Source organism: Rhamphochromis longiceps, linkage group LG9, assembly GCF_057381845.1.
Source record: "Rhamphochromis longiceps isolate RC_006_pf linkage group LG9, R_longiceps_female_GT1.1, whole genome shotgun sequence".
NCBI lineage: Eukaryota > Metazoa > Chordata > Actinopteri > Cichliformes > Cichlidae > Rhamphochromis > Rhamphochromis longiceps.
This window is the reverse complement of record NC_140565.1, coordinates 32,556,682-32,579,221: the sequence shown is the minus strand read 5'-3', so window position 1 is coordinate 32,579,221 and position 22,540 is coordinate 32,556,682. Positions and strand designations below refer to the sequence as shown.

General features: G+C 41.9%; 2 protein-coding genes across 2 annotated transcripts; both read left to right on the top strand.

The window, feature by feature from the left end:
* The first annotated feature begins 548 nt into the window (after positions 1 to 548).
* Positions 549 to 8,742, top strand: lrrc31 (leucine rich repeat containing 31). The gene is made up of 10 exons (XM_085417436.1): positions 549 to 820; positions 2,362 to 2,559; positions 3,172 to 3,315; positions 3,530 to 3,697; positions 3,906 to 4,070; positions 4,663 to 4,845; positions 4,953 to 5,120; positions 5,199 to 5,363; positions 5,528 to 5,683; positions 5,957 to 8,742. The coding sequence occupies exons 1-10, from the start codon at positions 700 to 702 to the stop codon at positions 6,343 to 6,345; spliced, it is 1,857 nt and encodes a 618-aa protein (XP_085273562.1). The 5' UTR covers positions 549 to 699; the 3' UTR covers positions 6,346 to 8,742.
* A 72-nt stretch (positions 8,743 to 8,814) lies between these two features.
* Positions 8,815 to 22,540, top strand: LOC146662632 (uncharacterized). The gene is made up of 5 exons (XM_085417899.1): positions 8,815 to 10,094; positions 14,213 to 14,308; positions 14,624 to 19,443; positions 22,361 to 22,456; positions 22,504 to 22,540. The coding sequence occupies exons 3-5, from the start codon at positions 16,691 to 16,693 to the stop codon at positions 22,538 to 22,540; spliced, it is 2,886 nt and encodes a 961-aa protein (XP_085274025.1). The 5' UTR covers positions 8,815 to 10,094; positions 14,213 to 14,308; positions 14,624 to 16,690.

The window sequence follows — 22,540 nt, the reverse complement described above, 5'->3', positions numbered from 1 at the left end:
ATGATGAATTACTTTTAAATAATTAGGAGGCGATGTTCAATGCCGTATTGAGGCAATGCATCATGGGACGCTCAGACCTCGCCTAAGAATCTTTACGTTTTAAAGATTTTTTTTGTTTAAGGTTAGCAGTAGTTCAGTGATACTTTTCTGCACACGTCGTGTTGCAGATCAAAAAAAAATCTGTTTATGGTTAATTCGGCTTTAATAATTCTTCTAAACGACAACTTTTTTTTTTAATGTGACCACATAGCAAAAGATGGATATCAGCATATACGAATATATTAACATACACCTCTATGACCCAGTATGGATTTATTTTCAGTAGCTTTTGAAGTAGTTTTTGAACTTGAACAAACTCCCTTTTAAAATTTTAAATGTTTATATTTTTGTATTGTATGTTTTATTTTCAAAATATTCTCAAACTGACCTCCACGGTCTTATAACCGTGTATAAATATTTGCATTTTAATGGCTTCTATGGCAACAATTTACTGAAGGTGGTGTCGCGCTTCCGGGTTGATCCACCTGACGAGCACGGGACGTGACGTCACGCAGGTGGCAGTCTCTCCGTCTCCGCTCAGAGAGGAGTAGAAGGAGTGATTGAGGAAAACGCCGAATTCTTGGACTTTATGGATCCTGCGGGGGTGATTCAGACTCGGTGCAGAGTTTAGGGAGAGTCGTTTGTTTGTTTTTTCTTGTTATGTTTTTCTCCAAACTGACCGTCAGCGAGTCGCGACTGACTCATAAAAACACACCCGATATATATCTATATATCTTCAATAGTTTGTTTGTGTTTTGTCTTCAGATTATGGAGTCTGCAGGTAAGAGGACTTCTGCTGTTCAGTACATCAACAATTAAACTACAAACCCTGATTTTTATCCTGAAAGCTTATAATTCTTCCTCTGAATCCATCTTTTATTGCTGCTGATTCAAAAACCTAAACTAGCTTGAAAATAAAGGTTTTTCATGGCTCTAATTTCACTGCAGGGTTATTTTTATATGCTAAAGTTTTAAGCATTGACTAGTTTAACAGGACCTGTAATACAGGAAGGTATAGCTAATTACCAACAGGTTAATGTTTAATCTCAGTACTCTGACCATTTCAGGCCATTTGCGGCCTTTTTCTAAGCAGTATAGTAACACCTTGTTTCAACACTATGTTAACCAGGTGCTTTCCCAGGATTACGAGTTGGAGGCAGCATGTTTGTTTTAAATTAGCTGTTCAAGCGACAATGAAAATAAAGATATTCATTCATGTGTTCTTTTAAATAGTGAGCTCTGTGCTCCACTACACACGCACTGCATGAAAAGTGTCTGCAGTTTTTGTATCGATTAACTGTTTTAGTATAGAAACAAGTAGCAGTGGTAGATTCTGTACTAAGTCAAAGTTATAATCCTTCAGCTCTACTACAAAAAAATTCAGCATCAAATTAAACTTACATATCTAAAGTAAAACCAGCGGATATCCAGATCCTCTGTGGGGACTCCTAAAGGAGCAAATAAGACAGCAACTGAAACCTTAGTGAAGAGGCTCATATACGCGGGTAGTGCATTCAAACACTTGCGCACACCTGCACCACGCTGCATATTTCAGTATCCCTGTTTTTACTTGTTCTTACTTCTTCTTTAAGTTGGACCAATTCTGCTTCCAGCACAATTTTTTTATTCCACTATACTAGAGTAGTTGGCATGACTGGCAGCTCAAAATAACCCTTCTTTAGCCTTTACTGGGCTTTGGTGAACCGCATCAGTTCATTGCCTATCTATAACAAAACCAATTAAACCCCTCCCCCTTCAAGTCAGCTTACTTCTGATTGGCTCCTGCTCGTAAGCTGGAAATGGGTGAAGCTTCTGTATCTGCATATCTCCTCTCTATTACATCATACAGAGAGAGAGTTGAAAAAACTGTGCAAAACTGAGTGTTTTTGGATCAGTGTGAACTTTTGGCCCTCAGGTGTTACTTTACACACACCGACCTCTTTATCAGCAGGTTTAGCACAGGAACAGGATACATGTGACAGAAAATAAGGAAGAACAGAATAAGTCTCTACCTTCTGTCCCTGCAAGTCATAAATAGATATTTTCACATTGATTATAATTTAATAAACCTGTAAATATGCACATATGAATCAAAACCACTGTAATGATGATGATTTCTCTTTGTTTTTAATTGGTAATTTAATTTGGTATCTGAAGAGGCAGTTCAGTGTTTTTATAGGGACAGGTATGTAGCTTGAACCAGTCCATACACCACAGGATTTATAGCTAACCCCATCCATCGCTCATCCCTTAAATAATCTCAGATGTCAAACTGTGACTTTTGACGAGACTAAACTTTTCTCTCCTCCTATCATTGATTAGATGGTCAGCGGGGGCGGGACGGCAGTGGCAGCAGGTGGAAAGGTTCCCCACTTGATGTGATCATGAGTCAGATCCGCAGGAAGCGCACGGCCTCAGACAGGAAGCCGTTAGGACGCTTCCTGTCGTGGACTTCGGACCGGCCGGGGATCCCCGAGGACGGAGAATCGGAGATGAAAGAGGACAGAGGACCGAACTCAGGTTTGTACTGTTCAAAGCAGCACGAGATTTTAACTTAGATTTTTTTTTAATGGGTGTTTAGTTCAAGGTTACACTGAGGGCCCCAGGAGTCTGGGGCAGCTGTAGGTCAAAAGGTAGAGCAGGACATCTACTAATCAGAAGGTTGGTGGTTTGAGCCCTGACTGCTCCGGTCTGCATGCCAAATATCCTCGGGATAGATGCTAACCCCAAGCTGCTCTCCGATTGCATCCATTGGAGTGTAAATGTCAGATAGAAAGCCTTTACGTGAAGAAAAAAATGACGCACTTTAATTGCTCAACTAGAAAAGCTGTATAAGAACCAGTCTGTTTAGGAGAAGCAACCATTCTGTATTCACAGTACTGCAGTCTTTTTAAGAGAAAGTGACTTAAAAGATCATTTAAAAGAGAGAAAGAAAGAAAAATCCTAGTATTTCAAACATGTCCTAGTTTTTAGAGAGGAAAGCGTAAAGAGGTTGCTTTATTTTTTTTTAAAAAGGTGGATAAAATCAGAGGTTCAGAAACAAAATACAGAGCTCAAGAAAATACAGTTTACTGTGGAAAATCAGTTTACAGTGACATGCTAAGCCCTGTGGGTGTGTATCGTGTGTTTCAGGCTTTGCAGCGTCAGCAGAGAGTGAGCGGGACGTCGGCTGGGGTCGAGTGTGTGTTTTCTTGAAGAGACTCGGGAAGAAAGCCGACAGCAGGAGCCTCAGTTTGGCTCACTGTGATCTGACGGCTACAGACCTCCTGGAGCTTGGTACAAAAACGCACATACCTGTCACACAAGACAGACATGGTATCTGTCAGATAACTGCATTAAAAATACGCCCAAAGGCACAAACACAATGATGCAGCTTCATTTCAAGAGGCGGAGCATCTGAAATTAAGTCTGAATAAAGTAATGTGACTTCATTGTAAGGCGTCAGCTGGCAGAAAGGCAGACAGATGTTTTTCTTGCCGTTTCTTCTCAGCAACGTTGCTGCAGTTCCTCCCCCAGGTGGAAGAGATGGACATCTCCTGGAACGAGTTGATCGGTGGATCCCTGACGGCTCTGACGTCTCATCTGCAACACGTGGGCGAGGTCAGGACGCTGAGGCTCTGCAGCTGCAGGCTAAATGGCGAAGACGTCGTTGCTCTTGGTGGGATCTTCAGTGCAGACACTCTGCTTTATTTATTCTTATTTATAGCTATAACAGAACAATCTCTTTATGCAATCAAGTTATTTTTGCTTGATTTCCTTCCTCACTACAGCTCCCATGAGGCTTTGCTGAATGGTTCACACTCTTGTCTTGACAGAAAAACTTTTGTCTGATCACATGTCGTTGGATTTTTCCGTGTTTTGTGCAGGTGAAGCTCTCAGCTACATCCCTGCTCTGGAAGTTCTTGATTTGTCCTGGAACAGCGGCGTTGGGGGCGGTGGTCTGCAAGGCCTGCTGGGGAACCTTCACCCATCACTGAGGGAGCTCCACCTGGTGGCCTGTCAGCTCACTGCGGCCGATGCTACAGTGCTGGGTAGTAACTTCAAATCTATGGAGCACATCTTGAGCTCCATAGTTTTATTCCTCAAGTAGAATAGAATAGAGTAGCTTTTCATGATTTATATTCAAAATAATCCTACTTTATCTTATATTGGGCTGTGCTTCACCCCTACAGTTCATCCACTGCGCATAAGCCCTCAGTTTTACAGCTTTGATCATTCATCTTGATTTACTGGCTCACAGAGAAATTTCAAACTAACTCACAGAAAAAAATTCTGTCTTGAGAGGATAGCTTTAGCTAATTTATCTGAACTCTGTTTACTTTATGAGGTAACGATGACCATATAAGGAATATCCTCTCTCTGTGAGATGATAAAGACTCAAGGGTAAAAAGACTGAATCTGAGTGTCTAAAGCGGGCTGAAGATTAGTTTGCCTGCACCGACCTCATTATTAGTTAGATGTATAGTATAGTTATATTATAGAAGAGAACATAAGGAGCAGCAGTTTGGATCCATTTTAACAGGGCTGTCAGTTGGTGTTTTATTATGTTCTTGTCTGTTTTTTTGCTGTCTCTTCGTTGATACATTTGTATGGATGAGGTTTTCCTGTTCATAAATCTCTCAGGAGGAATGGTGGCTGCTCTGCCCAGACTCTGTGTGCTGGACGTCTCTTGTAATGCTCAGCTCACACAGGAAGTGGACACTGGTGGCTTCAGGGAATTGGTCAGCTCTCTCTCTCACGCCACCTCCCTCACCACGCTTCGACTGCAGGCCTGCGGTCTAACGCCTGACAGCCTTGATGCTCTCGGTACAAAGATCTCTGAATTTTTCCTTTTTATTGCTACTTTTGTTTTATGTCCTATAAGAGTCTCGGAGGGGTAAATTAAAAAAAACACACCTCTGGTTGTCCTGCAGGTGGTTCACTCCGTTGCCTCCCCTCTGTGGGAGAGCTGGACCTGTCCTGTAACAAACTTCTAGCTGGTGGACTGAGCCGCCTCACCTTTCACCTGGCTCACGTCACACACCTGGAGGGACTCGACCTCCACCTGTGTTGCCTCACGCGAGATGATCTAGAGGCTCTGAGTGAGTTGCTACGAATCTCACACGCTGGACACTAATCGCATGCACGCTGCAGCAGTCATGTGACTCGTTGTTTTTCAGTCCAGGTGCTGCCCTCTCTCACTGCACTGACGGAGCTTGATGTGTCATCCAATAAGGAAGTGGGAGGTGTGGTCCACTCGCTGGTCTCCGCCCTCCCTGTGACACAAATGAGGCGGCTGCCATTCAACAGCTGCTACCTGAGCAACGAGTCCTTCACTGCTCTGGGTAACACACACACACACACACACACACACACACACACACACACACACACACACACACACACACACACTTGTTTAGTTGTAGAAGTTTTCCTTCAAGTCATTCTCCCCGAATACCTCTTCCACCCTCTAGCCTGAAATGGTGAAAACTTTGTGTTTATGCATCAGCCCTGGCGGTGTCCTATCTGCGCACGGTGGATATTTCCTGGTGTAAAGTGGTTGGCGGTCACTTGGCGCTCCTGCTGGATGCTCTGCAGCCATCAGTCGTCAGCGAGCTCCGTCTTTGCAGCTGCGAGCTCACCACTGATGACATGCAACATCTGGGTAACTAACACACAATGACATTATACTTTTTCTTTTTTGGTCTGTAGTGGATCATTAGGCTGCATAAATGTATATTAAGACAAGTAAAGCCTGAAGGAAATTGATATTTCTTTCATTTATTTCATGCTGCCAGCATCTGTAGCTGTCATATAAAACACAACAATGAAACTATTCGGTGTTATTTTTGTCTCCATCAGAAACATTGTGAACAAAACAGTAAAGTGAACAGGCATAAAGTGATCAGTTATCAATGGGTCCTCTTCCTCTGTGCAGCTGCCGTGTGCAGACGGGGCTGTCTCTCCTCACTCCGTGCACTGGATCTGTCCTACAACAGCTTGGTGGGAGACAACGGTTGGTGCAGTCTGTTTGCAGCAGGAGGTCTGGGCTCTCTGGAAGACGTGGATGTCAGTTTGCGACCTTCAACCTCTGCTCCGTGCTCAGCCTGGCTGCCCGCTCTGCTCCGAGCTCTGCCTCAAATGCCGGCGCTGGCTCGACTGGCCATGCAGAGGTGGACAGCTGACTGTCAGGAGAGAGAGCAGCTGAGGTACTGTCTGAAGAAGAGGAGCGTCCTGCTGGAATGGGATCCAGATTTACAAGACACATCATCAGCATGTAAAGGGAACAGTCAGGAGAGCCTAGAAGAGAGTCAGCCTGAGGAGTAGGGAGCAGAAAGCCTGAGTTATCTGATCTCAAATTAAAAATCATCAGAGAGATTTCAAAAGAGCACTAGGGAAGAAAAACGCAATCAGGTCTGAAAAACCTTCTGATTACAAGTAAATTTGTCCAAACATTTGTACAATGTGACCAGCTGGGACGGGTCCTCTGGGACTGACCTTGAGTTTTACAATGTTGAACTCTTTGTTAGGTGTTTACGGTATCGTTTAATACTCTTCTTTTGTTCTTGAGCATGTTTGGAGTCTTTATTCCGTGGGGTTTATCCCTGTGTCTGTTTCCCTGTTGAGTTCGATATTCACACCGGATATGTCCCATTTTATTTTGGCGGTCAACTGTCAGAAACATTTCATGTTTAGTTTTACGTCCCTCTCCTCTCTCATTGTCATTGATCATCTTCACCTGTTTTGTTGGCTTTCTGTGTTTAAATGGTGGTGTCTTCTGTTTATGAAGGACAGTGGAATTAATTTGCTTTTTAATCTCATGAACTTTATCATTCTGCACTTGGACTTTGTAATTCTGCAGTCAGACAACAGCCTAAATAAAGATTCACCTTTGTTACATCTCCCACTCGTTTCCAATTGTGCAAAAACTGCGTTCAGCCATTACAAAAATACTTAAAAGACTTTGTTGCTACAATTTTTCAACAATTCATGATGAACATTCATGCCACAACAACTCAGCTGACAGACGGTTTAATGCTTTTCGTTGCAGTTTGATTACAATCGGGACATCAGAACAGAATCAGAGATACTGCTTCAACACAATGCTCAGGCTCTGGAACCAGTTTCCCAGATAGGGTCTGTGCAGCGGGGACTGGTTTGTGGCGCAGCTACAGGGGAGGCTGACAGACTGCAGCTCCATCAGTTCATCACGCCTCCCCTGCATAAGACGTGTCGGGACCTGAGGTTGTTGTTGTGAGTGGGGTTGCAGCTGAAAAGCAACCGAGTATTGTACGAACGAGCAACCGGATAAAGAACTGTTAGAAAGAGCGAACTATGTGGTCGTGTAGGGGATTCGCTTGTCACAGTCTGAGACTTTCCACACTCGCTACAGCTGAGTGGTCTAACTCCAGCATGGATGAGCTGATGTGTTTTTAAGTGACTAATTTGATTAAAAGACTTCCCACACTGATCACAGCTAAAGGGTCTGTCCCCACTGTAACTTTGTTGTCGTCTTTTTGGCTGCTTCATGGTGGTAATTTTCTTTCCACAGGGATAAACTGTGTGGTTTATCTCTGTTTACGGGGGCTGAGTGACTTCTGTTGGTGTCATCAGAGCACCGAGGTATCAGCTGGGTTACACCCCTTTGCTCCTGTAGTGACAAAAGCTGTGAGTTACGGAACAAGAGGAACCTAAAATTGATTTATTAAAACATGGGAACATGCATGCAATATAGTATAAATACTAAAAACAAAGCTTATACAATTTTAAAAAGCTTGAAAGTCAGTATTTGGTATGACTGCTTTTAATATGCTTCTGCTTAAAAGACTAGCACTACCACTTAAAATAAATTCTGTGTTAGGAAAAGGTTTTGGTTTTAACATTACAATGTAAGATTTGATATACATGCACCTGTAGTTACATGCACCTCTAGTTATGGCTCATTGAGATGTTTTTCTGCTTCTTTGTCAGACTCATCTCTGACTTCCAATCACCTGTGACACCAAACACACCTTTATTTTTCCATTATTAAGTGATTCGTGTTGATTCAATGGTTTGCTTGTCTGATATGTGGTTTTGTACTTGACTGATGTCATTTAACTGCACCGTACATTGGTGAAGTATGTTTAATAATAAACATACAACATACAATAAACAAAGAGGGATCAAATTTAAATCTCACTGACTAGGAAGCACACAGTGTTTGACGTTTTATATTAACTTTAATCTGAAATAATTTTTGCATTTTTTTCAAGTCCCCAGTGTTTCCTGATCCTTGGAGCACTCCTGGTTATCTGCTATGGTGGAGGTGGCCAATGTCTGGAGACAAATCGTTGTTCTGGGGAGCTGCTTTCCTCCAGTTACTTTACATCAGAATAGAAAGCATGAGAACGACCCTGATGGAAAACAGAAACAGCATCCAGGAAGTGAAATAAAGATTAAGCAGCCAAATTCTAGCTCTGGTTCGATGCTTACATTTGGAGGACTCTCGACCACAAACTGAGAGAAACTCTGTGAAGATGCAGAAGCACATCACGTTTTGCAAACAAGCATACTATTTTTATAGTTAACTAAACTTATAGTTTATTAGAGTTGAGTTCCTACTCACAGACAACTGAAACATTCACATTTGGAAAGCTGACTGAATACATTTTTATTTGATTAATCTAAAGTTGTTCTTCTGTGTCTGAAAACACCCACTCCCACTTACTCAACCTGTGTTGTCGTCTGCTGCTGTGGCCTACAGTAGCAGAAGACAACACTGCAACTGTAACAAAACTGATTACAGCATTATTTTTAAAACCTTCAGTGAATTCAACGTTCTTCAAGATTTTTCAAGCATCCACAGAAACTTTGATCGTGTGCTAAAAATGCTAGTAAAGCTGACATCCATCACGAACAACCCACATCATCCTCTGCATGAGTCTGTGAGCTGAGCAGATCCTTGTCAGAGACCAAAACAGCCTCACTGCAGGAAGGAGCGCTTTCACAGATCATTGATCCCAACAGCAGTTAGACTCTATAACTCCTCAATCACGCTGTCATGAGTCACTGGACATTTACCTGGTGTGCAGGTATATGTGTATGTATATGTATACATGTGTATATTTAGTGTGTAGATGTGTGTGCAAGTACATGTCTATACTTATAGATACTTTTAGATATCTATTGCTTAAATAGTAATAGTAATGTAAGAATAATTAAATGTATTTCTTGCATTTCCACAACACTCTATCCATAGTCACATACTGTGTATGCTACTGTTGTATATAGTGTATTATCTTATTTATTTTGTAGTTGTTTATATTTTATTTGGATTTTTGGATTTTCTTCTGCTATCTCTACCTGAGCTGAGGTAACACACAAATTTTCCTGCCGTCGATCAATAAAGTCTAATCTTCTCATTGAATGCATTTCTGATGGAGATGAGACGTCATGCAGGACAGAGGTGAGGGGCGTGACATCACGGTGCCGTGACAACAACCTGGTGCTTAACATCAACAAAACCAAGGAGCTCATCTTGGGTTACAGGAGAGCAGCAGTAGCAGAGGTGGAGAGTCAGCTGCTTCAGATTCCTAGGCATCAACATCAGCGAGGGTGTCGTGCCATATTAAACCATTATACACCTCATTAGTAAAATAAAAAATGTGTTTAAATTGCATGAATTAATATTTATTAACGTCTCTTTGTGAGTCATACTGTGATAATGACTGCCACAAACAGAGCGTCCTCCTGTAACCATGGTTACGGGAGTTTGTTGCAAGAAGTGTTGTGAATCTCGCTGAGACAGGGAACCACTGAGAGCCTCAGATGAACCAGTCAGTCAGGTCGCTGTCTCCACTTCTCCTCCTCCTCCTTCGTCCCCTTTGTTTTTTAAGTACCTGTTAGGATTCTTTAGCTAGTTAGCATCACATTAGCTAGTTAGCATCACATTAGCAAACTGCTTCGGAGCACAGCTGCCGGAGTCGCGGGTTTTGTTGAATCAGGCGTTGGACCTGCTGGAGGAATGCTCTGCGATGATGGTGGAAAACAGCCGCCATTCAACCCATTTGAGAGCTTCAAAGAACTGGCTGCAGGTATGATTGAAAGTTTGACAACACCGACGTTGATGCGTCTGTGATTTATTAGTGATCGCTCACGTGTGCACGTGCATGTAGGTGAACGCTCGCGGCATGACGTCACACAGCTCAGTTCCTTTCTGCTTTGATGTCACAGTACGTGCCTTTGATCTTGCAGCACGTGACCTCCACTCGAGTCTATAAATAGGGGTGAAACAGCGGGACCTGAATCTTGCATTTTGCATTTTAGTTGTCGTGCGTTAAATGTACAGACCGCGATCTTCCCTTTCTGAAAGCTTTCTGAAAACGGATTTCCAAAGTAATTGTAGCGAAACTAAGTCATTGACAATGTCTTTATTCAATATTAGAATCCCTACCCGCATTACTTCAGAGGCGATTTCACCTGCTATCAGCGGGTGTTTCGATAGGCTCTCTGGATTACAGTGGCGCTTGATAGAAAATGGGATCTGGGACTCTGATGTCCAAGTAGCACTGGCTGATATGATTACTGATGTCATTCAGTCAGTTAGTGCAAGCACCATAAAAACGTTACTTCTAGGAGGTCAGGACCAATTAAATGATGCATCCCAGACATACCTTAGGATAGCCGTGACAAAAATAAGCCCCGTATTGGGAGACTCTCTCTCAACCAGCTTTGCTGCTGCTCTTCATGTCACCCATGAGGAGTGTGAAAGCGCTGTGGCGCTGACACAGATGATTGAGGAGGAGATCTCAAATAAAGTCAACTCGGGTTGGGTTCTAGTCCCAGAAAACCCGGATTCTATTTATGTCACCAGAAAAATAACAAACATAAAAAACCTCAGATGCATGGTTTCTCATGCTTTCTCATGTCTGAAGAAATATAAAGGTAAGCTGAGCGGCCTGTGCATGAGGGGGGCTTTACCCACTTCCTTTAGTTCAAGTGATGAGAGTCTTGAATCCAAGCTCTCTGAGATGGGAACAATTAAAGAAGCTGAGGAGAAAGCTCAAAGGGATGTTGAAACAATCCTCAACAATCTGAATTATTTACATGATGAAGATCATGCAGATAAAGCTGCAGTTGACATTGTAAATGTGTTAATTGCAAACATTCAGTATCCTGATGCAGAAGATATCACATTAAGTGAGAAGTGTAGCTCACCCAAGCCTGCTTTTGACGTGGACCTGGTGATCAAAAAGGTGAAAGACTTTTTTGCATCATGCGCCCTAATTATAAAACCAGATGAAGTAAAACAACACTTCTTCAGGTTTGCTAAAATAGAATTTGAAAAAATGAACAGTGAGCTGAAAGATCATTTGAAGAAAAGCAAAGGATTTTTGACCTTTCAGAGACAACAGGCAACCTCCCCTGAGAGTGAAAGAGCTGACTCCAGGAAAAGTGAACACATGAATCCCTCAGAAGTTCCCAGAAAATCACCAACCTTAGAAACCACAGTTAAAAGTTCTTCTCCGCTCAACTTCAGTCAATTTATGCCACTTATGAATAGGCTGTTTAGTAAATTATTCTCGGCAGGACACCTTGACCTGACAAGTAAGGAAATCAAGATGTTTTCAATGGTGTTGACAGATAAAGTGTACGACCATGTCGAGTCAACATATTTAGCCCCCACGATGCAAATGGGTAAAAGTCTCTCAGAGTCTGACTTCTCTAAGACTTCACAGGGTAACTGTAATGTACCCTCTGCTCCTGATGTGGCCTATGTGCTCATAGAAGATTCAGTGGAAAGGTTCTTACAAAACCTTCTTTTCTGGTTGGAGAATGAAACTTTAACCCAAACTATTATAAATGACAAAATTTCTGGTGCCGTGGAAGATATAGTAAGAGTGCTGACCCCATCAAAGGAAGAAGTTATGATTGGAGCAGATGCTGGTGAAACAAGCGACAGACTGTTTACATCACAGTCAAGTCCAGTTACTGATCTCACCAATCAGCCAGTTTGTGTGAGTGCAGAAGACCCGGACCTGGTTTCAAATACAAGCAGTGATCAGGCATCAGTCTCTGACACTGACCCCACAGAGGGTCAAAGTCAGCCAGCAACCTCTGAAAACCCAGAGGAAGAGCTGTCAGAAACATCAGTGTCAATTCACGCTAAGCTCATTGCCAATCAATTTAGTACTCTTCTAGCCACAAGAATCGCACAAAATTTGCACAAAAATACCAGAAATCTTCTGGATCCAAAGAAATTAGACTTGGCTATCAACCATCTGACAGATTTGGTACTTTCTGAAGTGAGATGCACAGAAAACCTGGAAATTCTTAAAATTAACAGGGTTGAATTAGTCAAGGCCACAGCTGAAGGTCTTATCAAGGAGTTTGGATCTGCAGACAAGCTCTTCGATGTAATGTTGTCAGAAGATTCATCTTTTGACAACATTATTAGGAAGATCATAAGAAAGAATCTTGGTGGCTTCGTGAATCCTCCAAAGAAATCCAAACTTGCCAGGTTTTTTCAGCAGTGTTAAAAGCTTTGAAGAAGCCGTTCAGCTGCTGCTTTAAAGGCAGTACTGATGACTAAATTGTCATCTTGATTTTTTTCAAATACCTCTTTTAAAATCTTAAAGCAGTCTGGCCTCAGAGTTAACATCTGAGGTATATTTTATTTTAAAACTATTTCATTCGACTTTAATTAGACTGAGAAATATTCTTCATCGTGTCTCCTCGTATTATCGTTACCATCACCCCCCACCGGCCGAGGCAGATGGCCGTCCCTTCTGAGCCTGGTTCTGCCGGAGGTTTCTGCCTGTTACAGGTAGTTTTTCCTCCCCACTGTCGCCAAGTGCTTGCTCATAAGGGATTATTAATATTTGGGGTTTTCTTGCTGCTACTGTAGGGTCTCTATCTTACAGTATAAAGCAACTTGAGGAGACGGTTGTGATTCGATGCTATATTACAAATATTAAATTCAGCTGAATCTTAAAAACATGTAATATAGCATCACATCACCATCAAATCAAGAACTGAAAAATAAAACAAAATAAAAAACCAAACCTACATTGAAAACTGTTTGTGATTTGTCTTGTGCTTTCAAAATATATTGTCAAATATGAAAAGCTGCATTTGTATGCTCTGGTCATTAGTGCTGGTATTTTAATGTAAGCAAACACAAGGAACATACACCGATGTGTAAGTGCTACAGATCAGCGGTCCCCAACCCCCGGGCCTCGGACCAGTACCGGTCCGTGAGTCGTTTGGTACCGGGCCGCGAGAGTAGAGTCTCAGGTGTGAAATGTATGGTTTTCAAGGTTTTTATCGGTTTCCAGCGTTATTTTGTTATCGTTTTGGTCGTTAACTCGGTTTTCCTGGGTCTTTTCACATGTGTTATGAATAAATCTTCTTTTTTTCGGTACCGGTACTAGTTTTATTTTGTTGTATTTATCCGTGACACCTTAAAGGCCGGTCCGTGAAAATATTGTCGGGCATAAACCGGTCCGTGGCGCAAAAAAGGTTGGAGACCGCTGCTACAGATGAAGATGCAAAGAAACCATGAAATAATTAATGAAATAGTGAAGTTTATGAATAAAATAAACAACTGTAGCACCGTCTCAGTCTCGTCGAATCGCCCCTCTGCTTCTTCCATTCTAGCATCAACTCTTCTTAACCCTCGTCTAATATGTGCATATTGTTTGTTGTTGTGTTTCCTAAAGTCACGAAGCTCTTTCGGGATGTTCAGGAGGCTGGGCTCGTCTGCATCCATGCCCTCTGTGGCTAACCTTAGCTCGGGAGAGTAGCTCCTATCCACATGGCTTTTCTCTGTCTGCTCTTCTGTCTGAGTTGTGCCTCTCAAACTTCTTGTGACTATCCCCGTTTCCATATTTAAAAGCAATCTCACCTATTGTCAGAAAGATTACCGTATCTTATTATAAGAGAAATTTCTCCCACTTCCTGGTGTCTGGAGTCTCTAAAGTAAGCAAATGTGGTAAAGGGTGTGGGTGATTCTGGGATTGATGCAGGAGGGCGACAGAAATAAAAAGTAAAATATTAAATTTTTGCTGTTATTGACTTTGCTTTACAATATCAAACACTGAGCCAGATGCACAATAGTCATGTACATCACACGTAAACACATGAATGTAAAAAACACAGAGGTTAGGCCATCAAAGTGTGTGTAAAAGAAGTGTTTATGTCTGTCTTGCAGTTTCTGTTCCTGTCCGAGGTTTGCAGTGGAGAGCTCAGACCACACAGGACCGCCTCACCCTCAGAACATCTCCACCACCCTGTCCACTGTTAAGAGGTCAGACTCTTAATTTGTCTGTTAAACCGATGCGGTTTCTCTTTCAGTCAGACCTCCAGGGCTCAAGCTCTCGCTCCCAGCTAATTGCAGACTCGTATGGCTCTGGCTGACTTCTGATCTCCTCTGGGGAAAAAGGGGAGCTTAATTTCTTCTTCTGTCTTTCTCTTTCTAATTGTGCATGTTTATTTAATAATAAACATACAACATACAATAAACAAAGAGGGATCAAATTTAAATCTCACTGACTAGGAAGCACACAGTGTTTGACGTTTTATATTAACTTTAATCTGAAATAATTTTTGCATTTTTTTCAAGTCCCCAGTGTTTCCTGATCCTTGGAGCACTCCTGGTTATCTGCTATGGTGGAGGTGGCCAATGTCTGGAGACAAATCGTTGTTCTGGGGAGCTGCTTTCCTCCAGTTACTTTACATCAGAATAGAAAGCATGAGAACGACCCTGATGGAAAACAGAAACAGCATCCAGGAAGTGAAATAAAGATTAAGCAGCCAAATTCTAGCTCTGGTTCGATGCTTACATTTGGAGGACTCTCGACCACAAACTGAGAGAAACTCTGTGAAGATGCAGAAGCACATCACGTTTTGCAAACAAGCATACTATTTTTATAGTTAACTAAACTTATAGTTTATTAGAGTTGAGTTCCTACTCACAGACAACTGAAACATTCACATTTGGAAAGCTGACTGAATACATTTTTATTTGATTAATCTAAAGTTGTTCTTCTGTGTCTGAAAACACCCACTCCCACTTACTCAACCTGTGTTGTCGTCTGCTGCTGTGGCCTACAGTAGCAGAAGACAACACTGCAACTGTAACGAAACTGATTACAGCATTATTTTTAAAACCTTCAGTGAATTCAACGTTCTTCAAGATTTTTCAAGCATCCACAGAAACTTTGATCGTGTGCTAAAAATGCTAGTAAAGCTGACATCCATCACGAACAACCCACATCATCCTCTGCATGAGTCTGTGAGCTGAGCAGATCCTTGTCAGAGACCAAAACAGCCTCACTGCAGGAAGGAGCGCTTTCACAGATCATTGATCCCAACAGCAGTTAGACTCTATAACTCCTCAATCACGCTGTCATGAGTCACTGGACATTTACCTGGTGTGCAGGTATATGTGTATGTATATGTATACATGTGTATATTTAGTGTGTAGATGTGTGTGCAAGTACATGTCTATACTTATAGATACTTTTAGATATCTATTGCTTAAATAGTAATAGTAATGTAAGAATAATTAAATGTATTTCTTGCATTTCCACAACACTCTATCCATAGTCACATACTGTGTATGCTACTGTTGTATATAGTGTATTATCTTATTTATTTTGTAGTTGTTTATATTTTATTTGGATTTTTGGATTTTCTTCTGCTATCTCTACCTGAGCTGAGGTAACACACAAATTTTCCTGCCGTCGATCAATAAAGTCTAATCTTCTCATTGAATGCATTTCTGATGGAGATGAGACGTCATGCAGGACAGAGGTGAGGGGCGTGACATCACGGTGCCGTGACAACAACCTGGTGCTTAACATCAACAAAACCAAGGAGCTCATCTTGGGTTACAGGAGAGCAGCAGTAGCAGAGGTGGAGAGTCAGCTGCTTCAGATTCCTAGGCATCAACATCAGCGAGGGTGTCGTGCCATATTAAACCATTATACACCTCATTAGTAAAATAAAAAATGTGTTTAAATTGCATGAATTAATATTTATTAACGTCTCTTTGTGAGTCATACTGTGATAATGACTGCCACAAACAGAGCGTCCTCCTGTAACCATGGTTACGGGAGTTTGTTGCAAGAAGTGTTGTGAATCTCGCTGAGACAGGGAACCACTGAGAGCCTCAGATGAACCAGTCAGTCAGGTCGCTGTCTCCACTTCTCCTCCTCCTCCTTCGTCCCCTTTGTTTTTTAAGTACCTGTTAGGATTCTTTAGCTAGTTAGCATCACATTAGCTAGTTAGCATCACATTAGCAAACTGCTTCGGAGCACAGCTGCCGGAGTCGCGGGTTTTGTTGAATCAGGCGTTGGACCTGCTGGAGGAATGCTCTGCGATGATGGTGGAAAACAGCCGCCATTCAACCCATTTGAGAGCTTCAAAGAACTGGCTGCAGGTATGATTGAAAGTTTGACAACACCGACGTTGATGCGTCTGTGATTTATTAGTGATCGCTCACGTGTGCACGTGCATGTAGGTGAACGCTCGCGGCATGACGTCACACAGCTCAGTTCCTTTCTGCTTTGATGTCACAGTACGTGCCTTTGATCTTGCAGCACGTGACCTCCACTCGAGTCTATAAATAGGGGTGAAACAGCGGGACCTGAATCTTGCATTTTGCATTTTAGTTGTCGTGCGTTAAATGTACAGACCGCGATCTTCCCTTTCTGAAAGCTTTCTGAAAACGGATTTCCAAAGTAATTGTAGCGAAATTAGGTCATTGACAATGTCTGTATCCAGTGTTAGAACCCCTACCCGCATTAATTCAGAGCCTTTTTCACCTGCTATCAGCGGGTGTTTCGATAGGCTCTCTGGATTACAGTGGCGCTTGATAGAAAATGGGATCTGGGACTCTGATGTCCAAGTAGCACTGGCTGATATGATTACTGATGTCATTCAGTCAGTTAGTGCAAGCACCATAAAAACGTTACTTCTAGGAGGTCAGGACCAATTAAATGATGCATCCCAGACATACCTTAGGATAGCCGTGACAAAAATAAGCCCCGTATTGGGAGACTCTCTCTCAACCAGCTTTGCCGCTGCTCTTCATGTCACCCATGAGGAGTGTGAAAGCGCTGTGGCGCTGACACAGATGATTGAGGAGGAGATCTCAAATAAAGTCAACTCGGGTTGGGTTCTAGTCCCAGAAAACCCGGATTCTATTTATGTCACCAGAAAAATAACAAACATAAAAAACCTCAGATGCATGGTTTCTCATGCTTTCTCATGTCTGAAGAAATATAAAGGTAAGCTGAGCGGCCTGTGCATGAGGGGGGCTTTACCCACTTCCTTTAGTTCAAGTGATGAGAGTCTTGAATCCAAGCTCTCTGAGATGGGAACAATTAAAGAAATAAGTATGGCTCTCATGAGGTGGAGTACAGACAGAGAGATAAGTAAAGATGACCAGGACTGTCACATAGAACTGCAACCTGTGGAGGAAAAAGAAAGTGATGAGTTTGCAGAAGCTGAGGAGAAAGCTCAAAGTGATGTTGAAACAATCCTCAACAATCTGAATTATTTACATGATGAAGATCATGCAGATAAAGCTGCAGTTGACATTGTAAATGTGTTAATTGCAAACATTCAGTATCCTGATGCAGAAGATATCACATTAAGTGAGAAGTGTAGCTCACCCAAGCCTGCTTTTGACGTGGACCTGGTGATCAAAAAGGTGAAAGACTTTTTTGCATCATGCGCCCTAATTATAAAACCAGATGAAGTAAAACAACACTTCTTCAGGTTTGCTAAAATAGAATTTGAAAAAATGAACAGTGAGCTGAAAGATCATTTGAAGAAAAGCAAAGGATTTTTGACCTTTCAGAGACAACAGGCAACCTCCCCTGAGAGTGAAAGAGCTGACTCCAGGAAAAGCGAACACATGAATCCCTCAGAAGTTCCCAGAAAATCACCAACCTTAGAAACCACAGTTAAAAGTTCTTCTCCGCTCAACTTCAGTCAATTTATGCCACTTATGAATAGGCTGTTTAGTAAATTAACCCAGGCAGGAAACCTTGACCTGACAAGTAAGGAGATGTTTTCAAGGGAGTTGACAGAAAATGTGTACGACCATGTCGAGTCAACATATCCAGCCCCCACGATGCAAATGGGTAAAAGTCTCTCAGAGTCTGACTTCTCTAAGACTTCACAGGGTAACTGTAATGTACCCTCTGCTCCTGAGGTGCCATATGTGCTCGTAGAAGATTCAGTGGAAAGGTTCTTACAAAACCTTCTTTTCTGGTTGGAGAATGAAACTTTAACCCAAACTATTATAAATGACAAAATTTCTGGTGCCGTGGAAGATATAGTAAGAGTGCTGACCCCATCAAAGGAAGAAGTTATGATTGGAGCAGATGCTGGTGAAACAAGCGACAGACTGTTTACATCACAGTCAAGTCCAGTTACTGATCTCACCAATCAGCCAGTTTGTGTGAGTGCAGAAGACCCGGACCTGGTTTCAAATACAAGCAGTGATCAGGCATCAGTCTCTGACACTGACCCCACAGAGGGTCAAAGTCAGCCAGCAACCTCTGAAAACCCAGAGGAAGAGCTGTCAGAAACATCAGTGTCAATTCACGCTAAGCTCATTGCCAATCAATTTAGTACTCTTCTAGCCACAAGAATCGCACAAAATTTGCACAAAAATACCAGAAATCTTCTGGATCCAAAGAAATTAGACTTGGCTATCAACCATCTGACAGATTTGGTACTTTCTGAAGTGAGATGCACAGAAAACCTGGAAATTCTTAAAATTAACAGGGTTGAATTAGTCAAGGCCACAGCTGAAGGTCTTATCAAGGAGTTTGGATCTGCAGACAAGTTCTTCGATGTAATGTTGTCAGAAGATTCATCTTTTGACGACACTATTCTGAAGCACCTAGCAATGAATATTGGTGATCAGGCATTAGTGTCTCACTCTGAACCCACAGAGGGTCAAAGTCAGCCAGCAGCCTCTGAAAACCCAGAGGAAGAGCTGTCAGAAACATCAGTGTCAATTCATGCTAAGCTCATTGCCAATCAATTTAGTACTCTTCTAGCCACAAGAATCGCACAAAATTTGCAAAAAAATACCAGAAATCTTCTGGATCCAGAAAAATTAGAGTTAGTTATCAACCATCTGACAGATTTGGTACTTTCTGAAATGAGATGCACCGAATCCCTGGAAATTCTTAAAATGAACAGGGTTGAATTAGTCAAGGCCACAGCTGAAGGTCTTATCAAGGAGTTTGGATCTGCAGACAAGCTCTTCGATGTAATGTTGTCAGAAGATTCATCTTTTGACGACACTATTCTGAAGCACCTAGCAATGAATATTGGTGATCAGGCATTAGTGTCTCACTCTGAACCCACAGAGGGTCAAAGTCAGCCAGCAACCTCTGAAAACCCAGAGGAAGAGCTGTCAGAAACATCAGTGTCAATTCATGCTAAACTTGTTGCCAATCAATTTAGTACTCTTCTAGCCACAAGAATCGCACAAAATTTGCACAAAAATACCAGAAATCTTCTGGATCCAAAAAAATTAGACTTGGCTATAAACCATCTGATAGATTTGGTACTTTCTGAAGTGAGATGCACCGAATCCCTGGAAATTCTTAAAATGAACAGGGTTGAATTAGTCAAGGCCACAGCTGAAGGTCTTATCAAGGAGTTTGGATCTGCAGACAAGTTCTTTGATGTAATATCAGAAGATTCATCTTTTGACGACACTATTCTGAAGCACCTAGCAATGAATATTGGTGATCAGGCATTAGTGTCTCACTCTGAACCCACAGAGGGTCAAAGTCAGCCAGCAACCTCTGAAAACCCAGAGGAAGAGCTGTCAGAAACATCAGTGTCAATTCATGCTAAGCTCATTGCCAATCAATTTAGTACTCTTCTAGCCACAAGAATCGCACAAAATTTGCAAAAAAATACCAGAAATCTTCTGGACCCAGAAAAATTAGAGTTAGTTATCAACCATCTGACAAATTTGGTACTTTCTGAAATGAGATGCACCGAATCCCTGGAAATTCTTAAAATGAACAGGGTTGAATTAGTCAAGGCCACAGCTGAAGGTCTTATCAAGGAGTTTGGATCTGCAGACAAGTTCTTCGATGTAATGTTGTCAGAAGATTCATCTTTTGACGACACTATTCTGAAGCACCTAGCAATGAATATTGGTGATCAGGCATTAGTGTCTCACTCTGGACCCACAGAGGGTCAAAGTCAGCCAGCAACCTCTGAAAACCCAGAGGAAGAACTGTCAGAAACATCAGTGTCACCTGATGATTGGCTAATTTCAAATCAATTTAGCGTTTCTCTGGTCATGAGAATAAAACACAAATTGCACAAAAATGCCAGAAATCTTCTGGATCGAGGAAAAATAGACTTAGTTGTCAACCATCTGACAGATTTGGTACTTTCTGAAGATAGATGCACCGAATACCTAAAAATTCTTAATAATAACATGAATAAATTAGTCAAGGCCACAGCTAAAGGCCTTATCGAGGAGTTTGGATCTGCAGACAAGTTCTTCAATGTAATGATATCAGAAGATTCATCTTTTGACGACACTATTCTGATGCACATAGCAATGAATCTCGGTGGCTTCGTGAATCCTCCAAAGAAATCCAAACTTGCCAGGTTTTTTTCAGCAGTGTTAAAAGCTTTGAAGAAGCCGTTCAGCTGCTGCTTTAAAGGCAGTACTGATGACTAAATTGTCATCTTGATTTTTTTCAAATACCTCTTTTAAAATCTTAAAGCAGTCTGGCCTCAGAGTTAACATCTGAGGTATATTTTATTTTAAAACTATTTCATTCGACTTTAATTAGACTGAGAAATATTCTTCATCGTGTCTCCTCGTATTATCGTTACCATCACCCCCCACCGGCCGAGGCAGATGGCCGTCCCTTCTGAGCCTGGTTCTGCCGGAGGTTTCTGCCTGTTACAGGTAGTTTTTCCTCCCCACTGTCGCCAAGTGCTTGCTCATAAGGGATTATTAATATTTGGGGTTTTCTTGCTGCTACTGTAGGGTCTCTATCTTACAGTATAAAGCAACTTGAGGAGACGGTTGTGAGTCGATGCTATATTACAAATATTAAATTCAGCTGAATCTTAAAAACATGTAATATAGCATCACATCACCATCAAATCAAGAACTGAAAAATAAAACAAAATAAAAAACCAAACCTACATTGAAAACTGTTTGTGATTTGTCTTGTGCTTTCAAAATATATTGTCAAATATGAAAAGCTGCATTTGTATGCTCTGGTCATTAGTGCTGGTATTTTAATGTAAGCAAACACAAGGAACATACACCGATGTGTAAGTGCTACAGATCAGCGGTCCCCAACCCCCGGGCCTCGGACCAGTACCGGTCCGTGAGTCGTTTGGTACCGGGCCGCGAGAGTAGAGTCTCAGGTGTGAAATGTATGGTTTTCAAGGTTTTTATCGGTTTCCAGCGTTATTTTGTTATCGTTTTGGTCGTTAACTCGGTTTTCCTGGGTCTTTTCACATGTGTTATGAATAAATCTTCTTTTTTTCGGTACCGGTACTAGTTTTATTTTGTTGTATTTATCCGTGACACCTTAAAGGCCGGTCCGTGAAAATATTGTCGGGCATAAACCGGTCCGTGGCGCAAAAAAGGTTGGAGACCGCTGCTACAGATGAAGATGCAAAGAAACCATGAAATAATTAATGAAATAGTGAAGTTTATGAATAAAATAAACAACTGTAGCACCGTCTCAGTCTCGTCGAATCGCCCCTCTGCTTCTTCCATTCTAGCATCAACTCTTCTTAACCCTCGTCTAATATGTGCATATTGTTTGTTGTTGTGTTTCCTAAAGTCACGAAGCTCTTTCGGGATGTTCAGGAGGCTGGGCTCGTCTGCATCCATGCCCTCTGTGGCTAACCTTAGCTCGGGAGAGTAGCTCCTATCCACATGGCTTTTCTCTGTCTGCTCTTCTGTCTGAGTTGTGCCTCTCAAACTTCTTGTGACTATCCCCGTTTCCATATTTAAAAGCAATCTCACCTATTGTCAGAAAGATTACCGTATCTTATTATAAGAGAAATTTCTCCCACTTCCTGGTGTCTGGAGTCTCTAAAGTAAGCAAATGTGGTAAAGGGTGTGGGTGATTCTGGGATTGATGCAGGAGGGCGACAGAAATAAAAAGTAAAATATTAAATTTTTGCTGTTATTGACTTTGCTTTACAATATCAAACACTGAGCCAGATGCACAATAGTCATGTACATCACACGTAAACACATGAATGTAAAAAACACAGAGGTTAGGCCATCAAAGTGTGTGTAAAAGAAGTGTTTATGTCTGTCTTGCAGTTTCTGTTCCTGTCCGAGGTTTGCAGTGGAGAGCTCAGACCACACAGGACCGCCTCACCCTCAGAACATCTCCACCACCCTGTCCACTGTTAAGAGGTCAGACTCTTAATTTGTCTGTTAAACCGATGCGGTTTCTCTTTCAGTCAGACCTCCAGGGCTCAAGCTCTCGCTCCCAGCTAA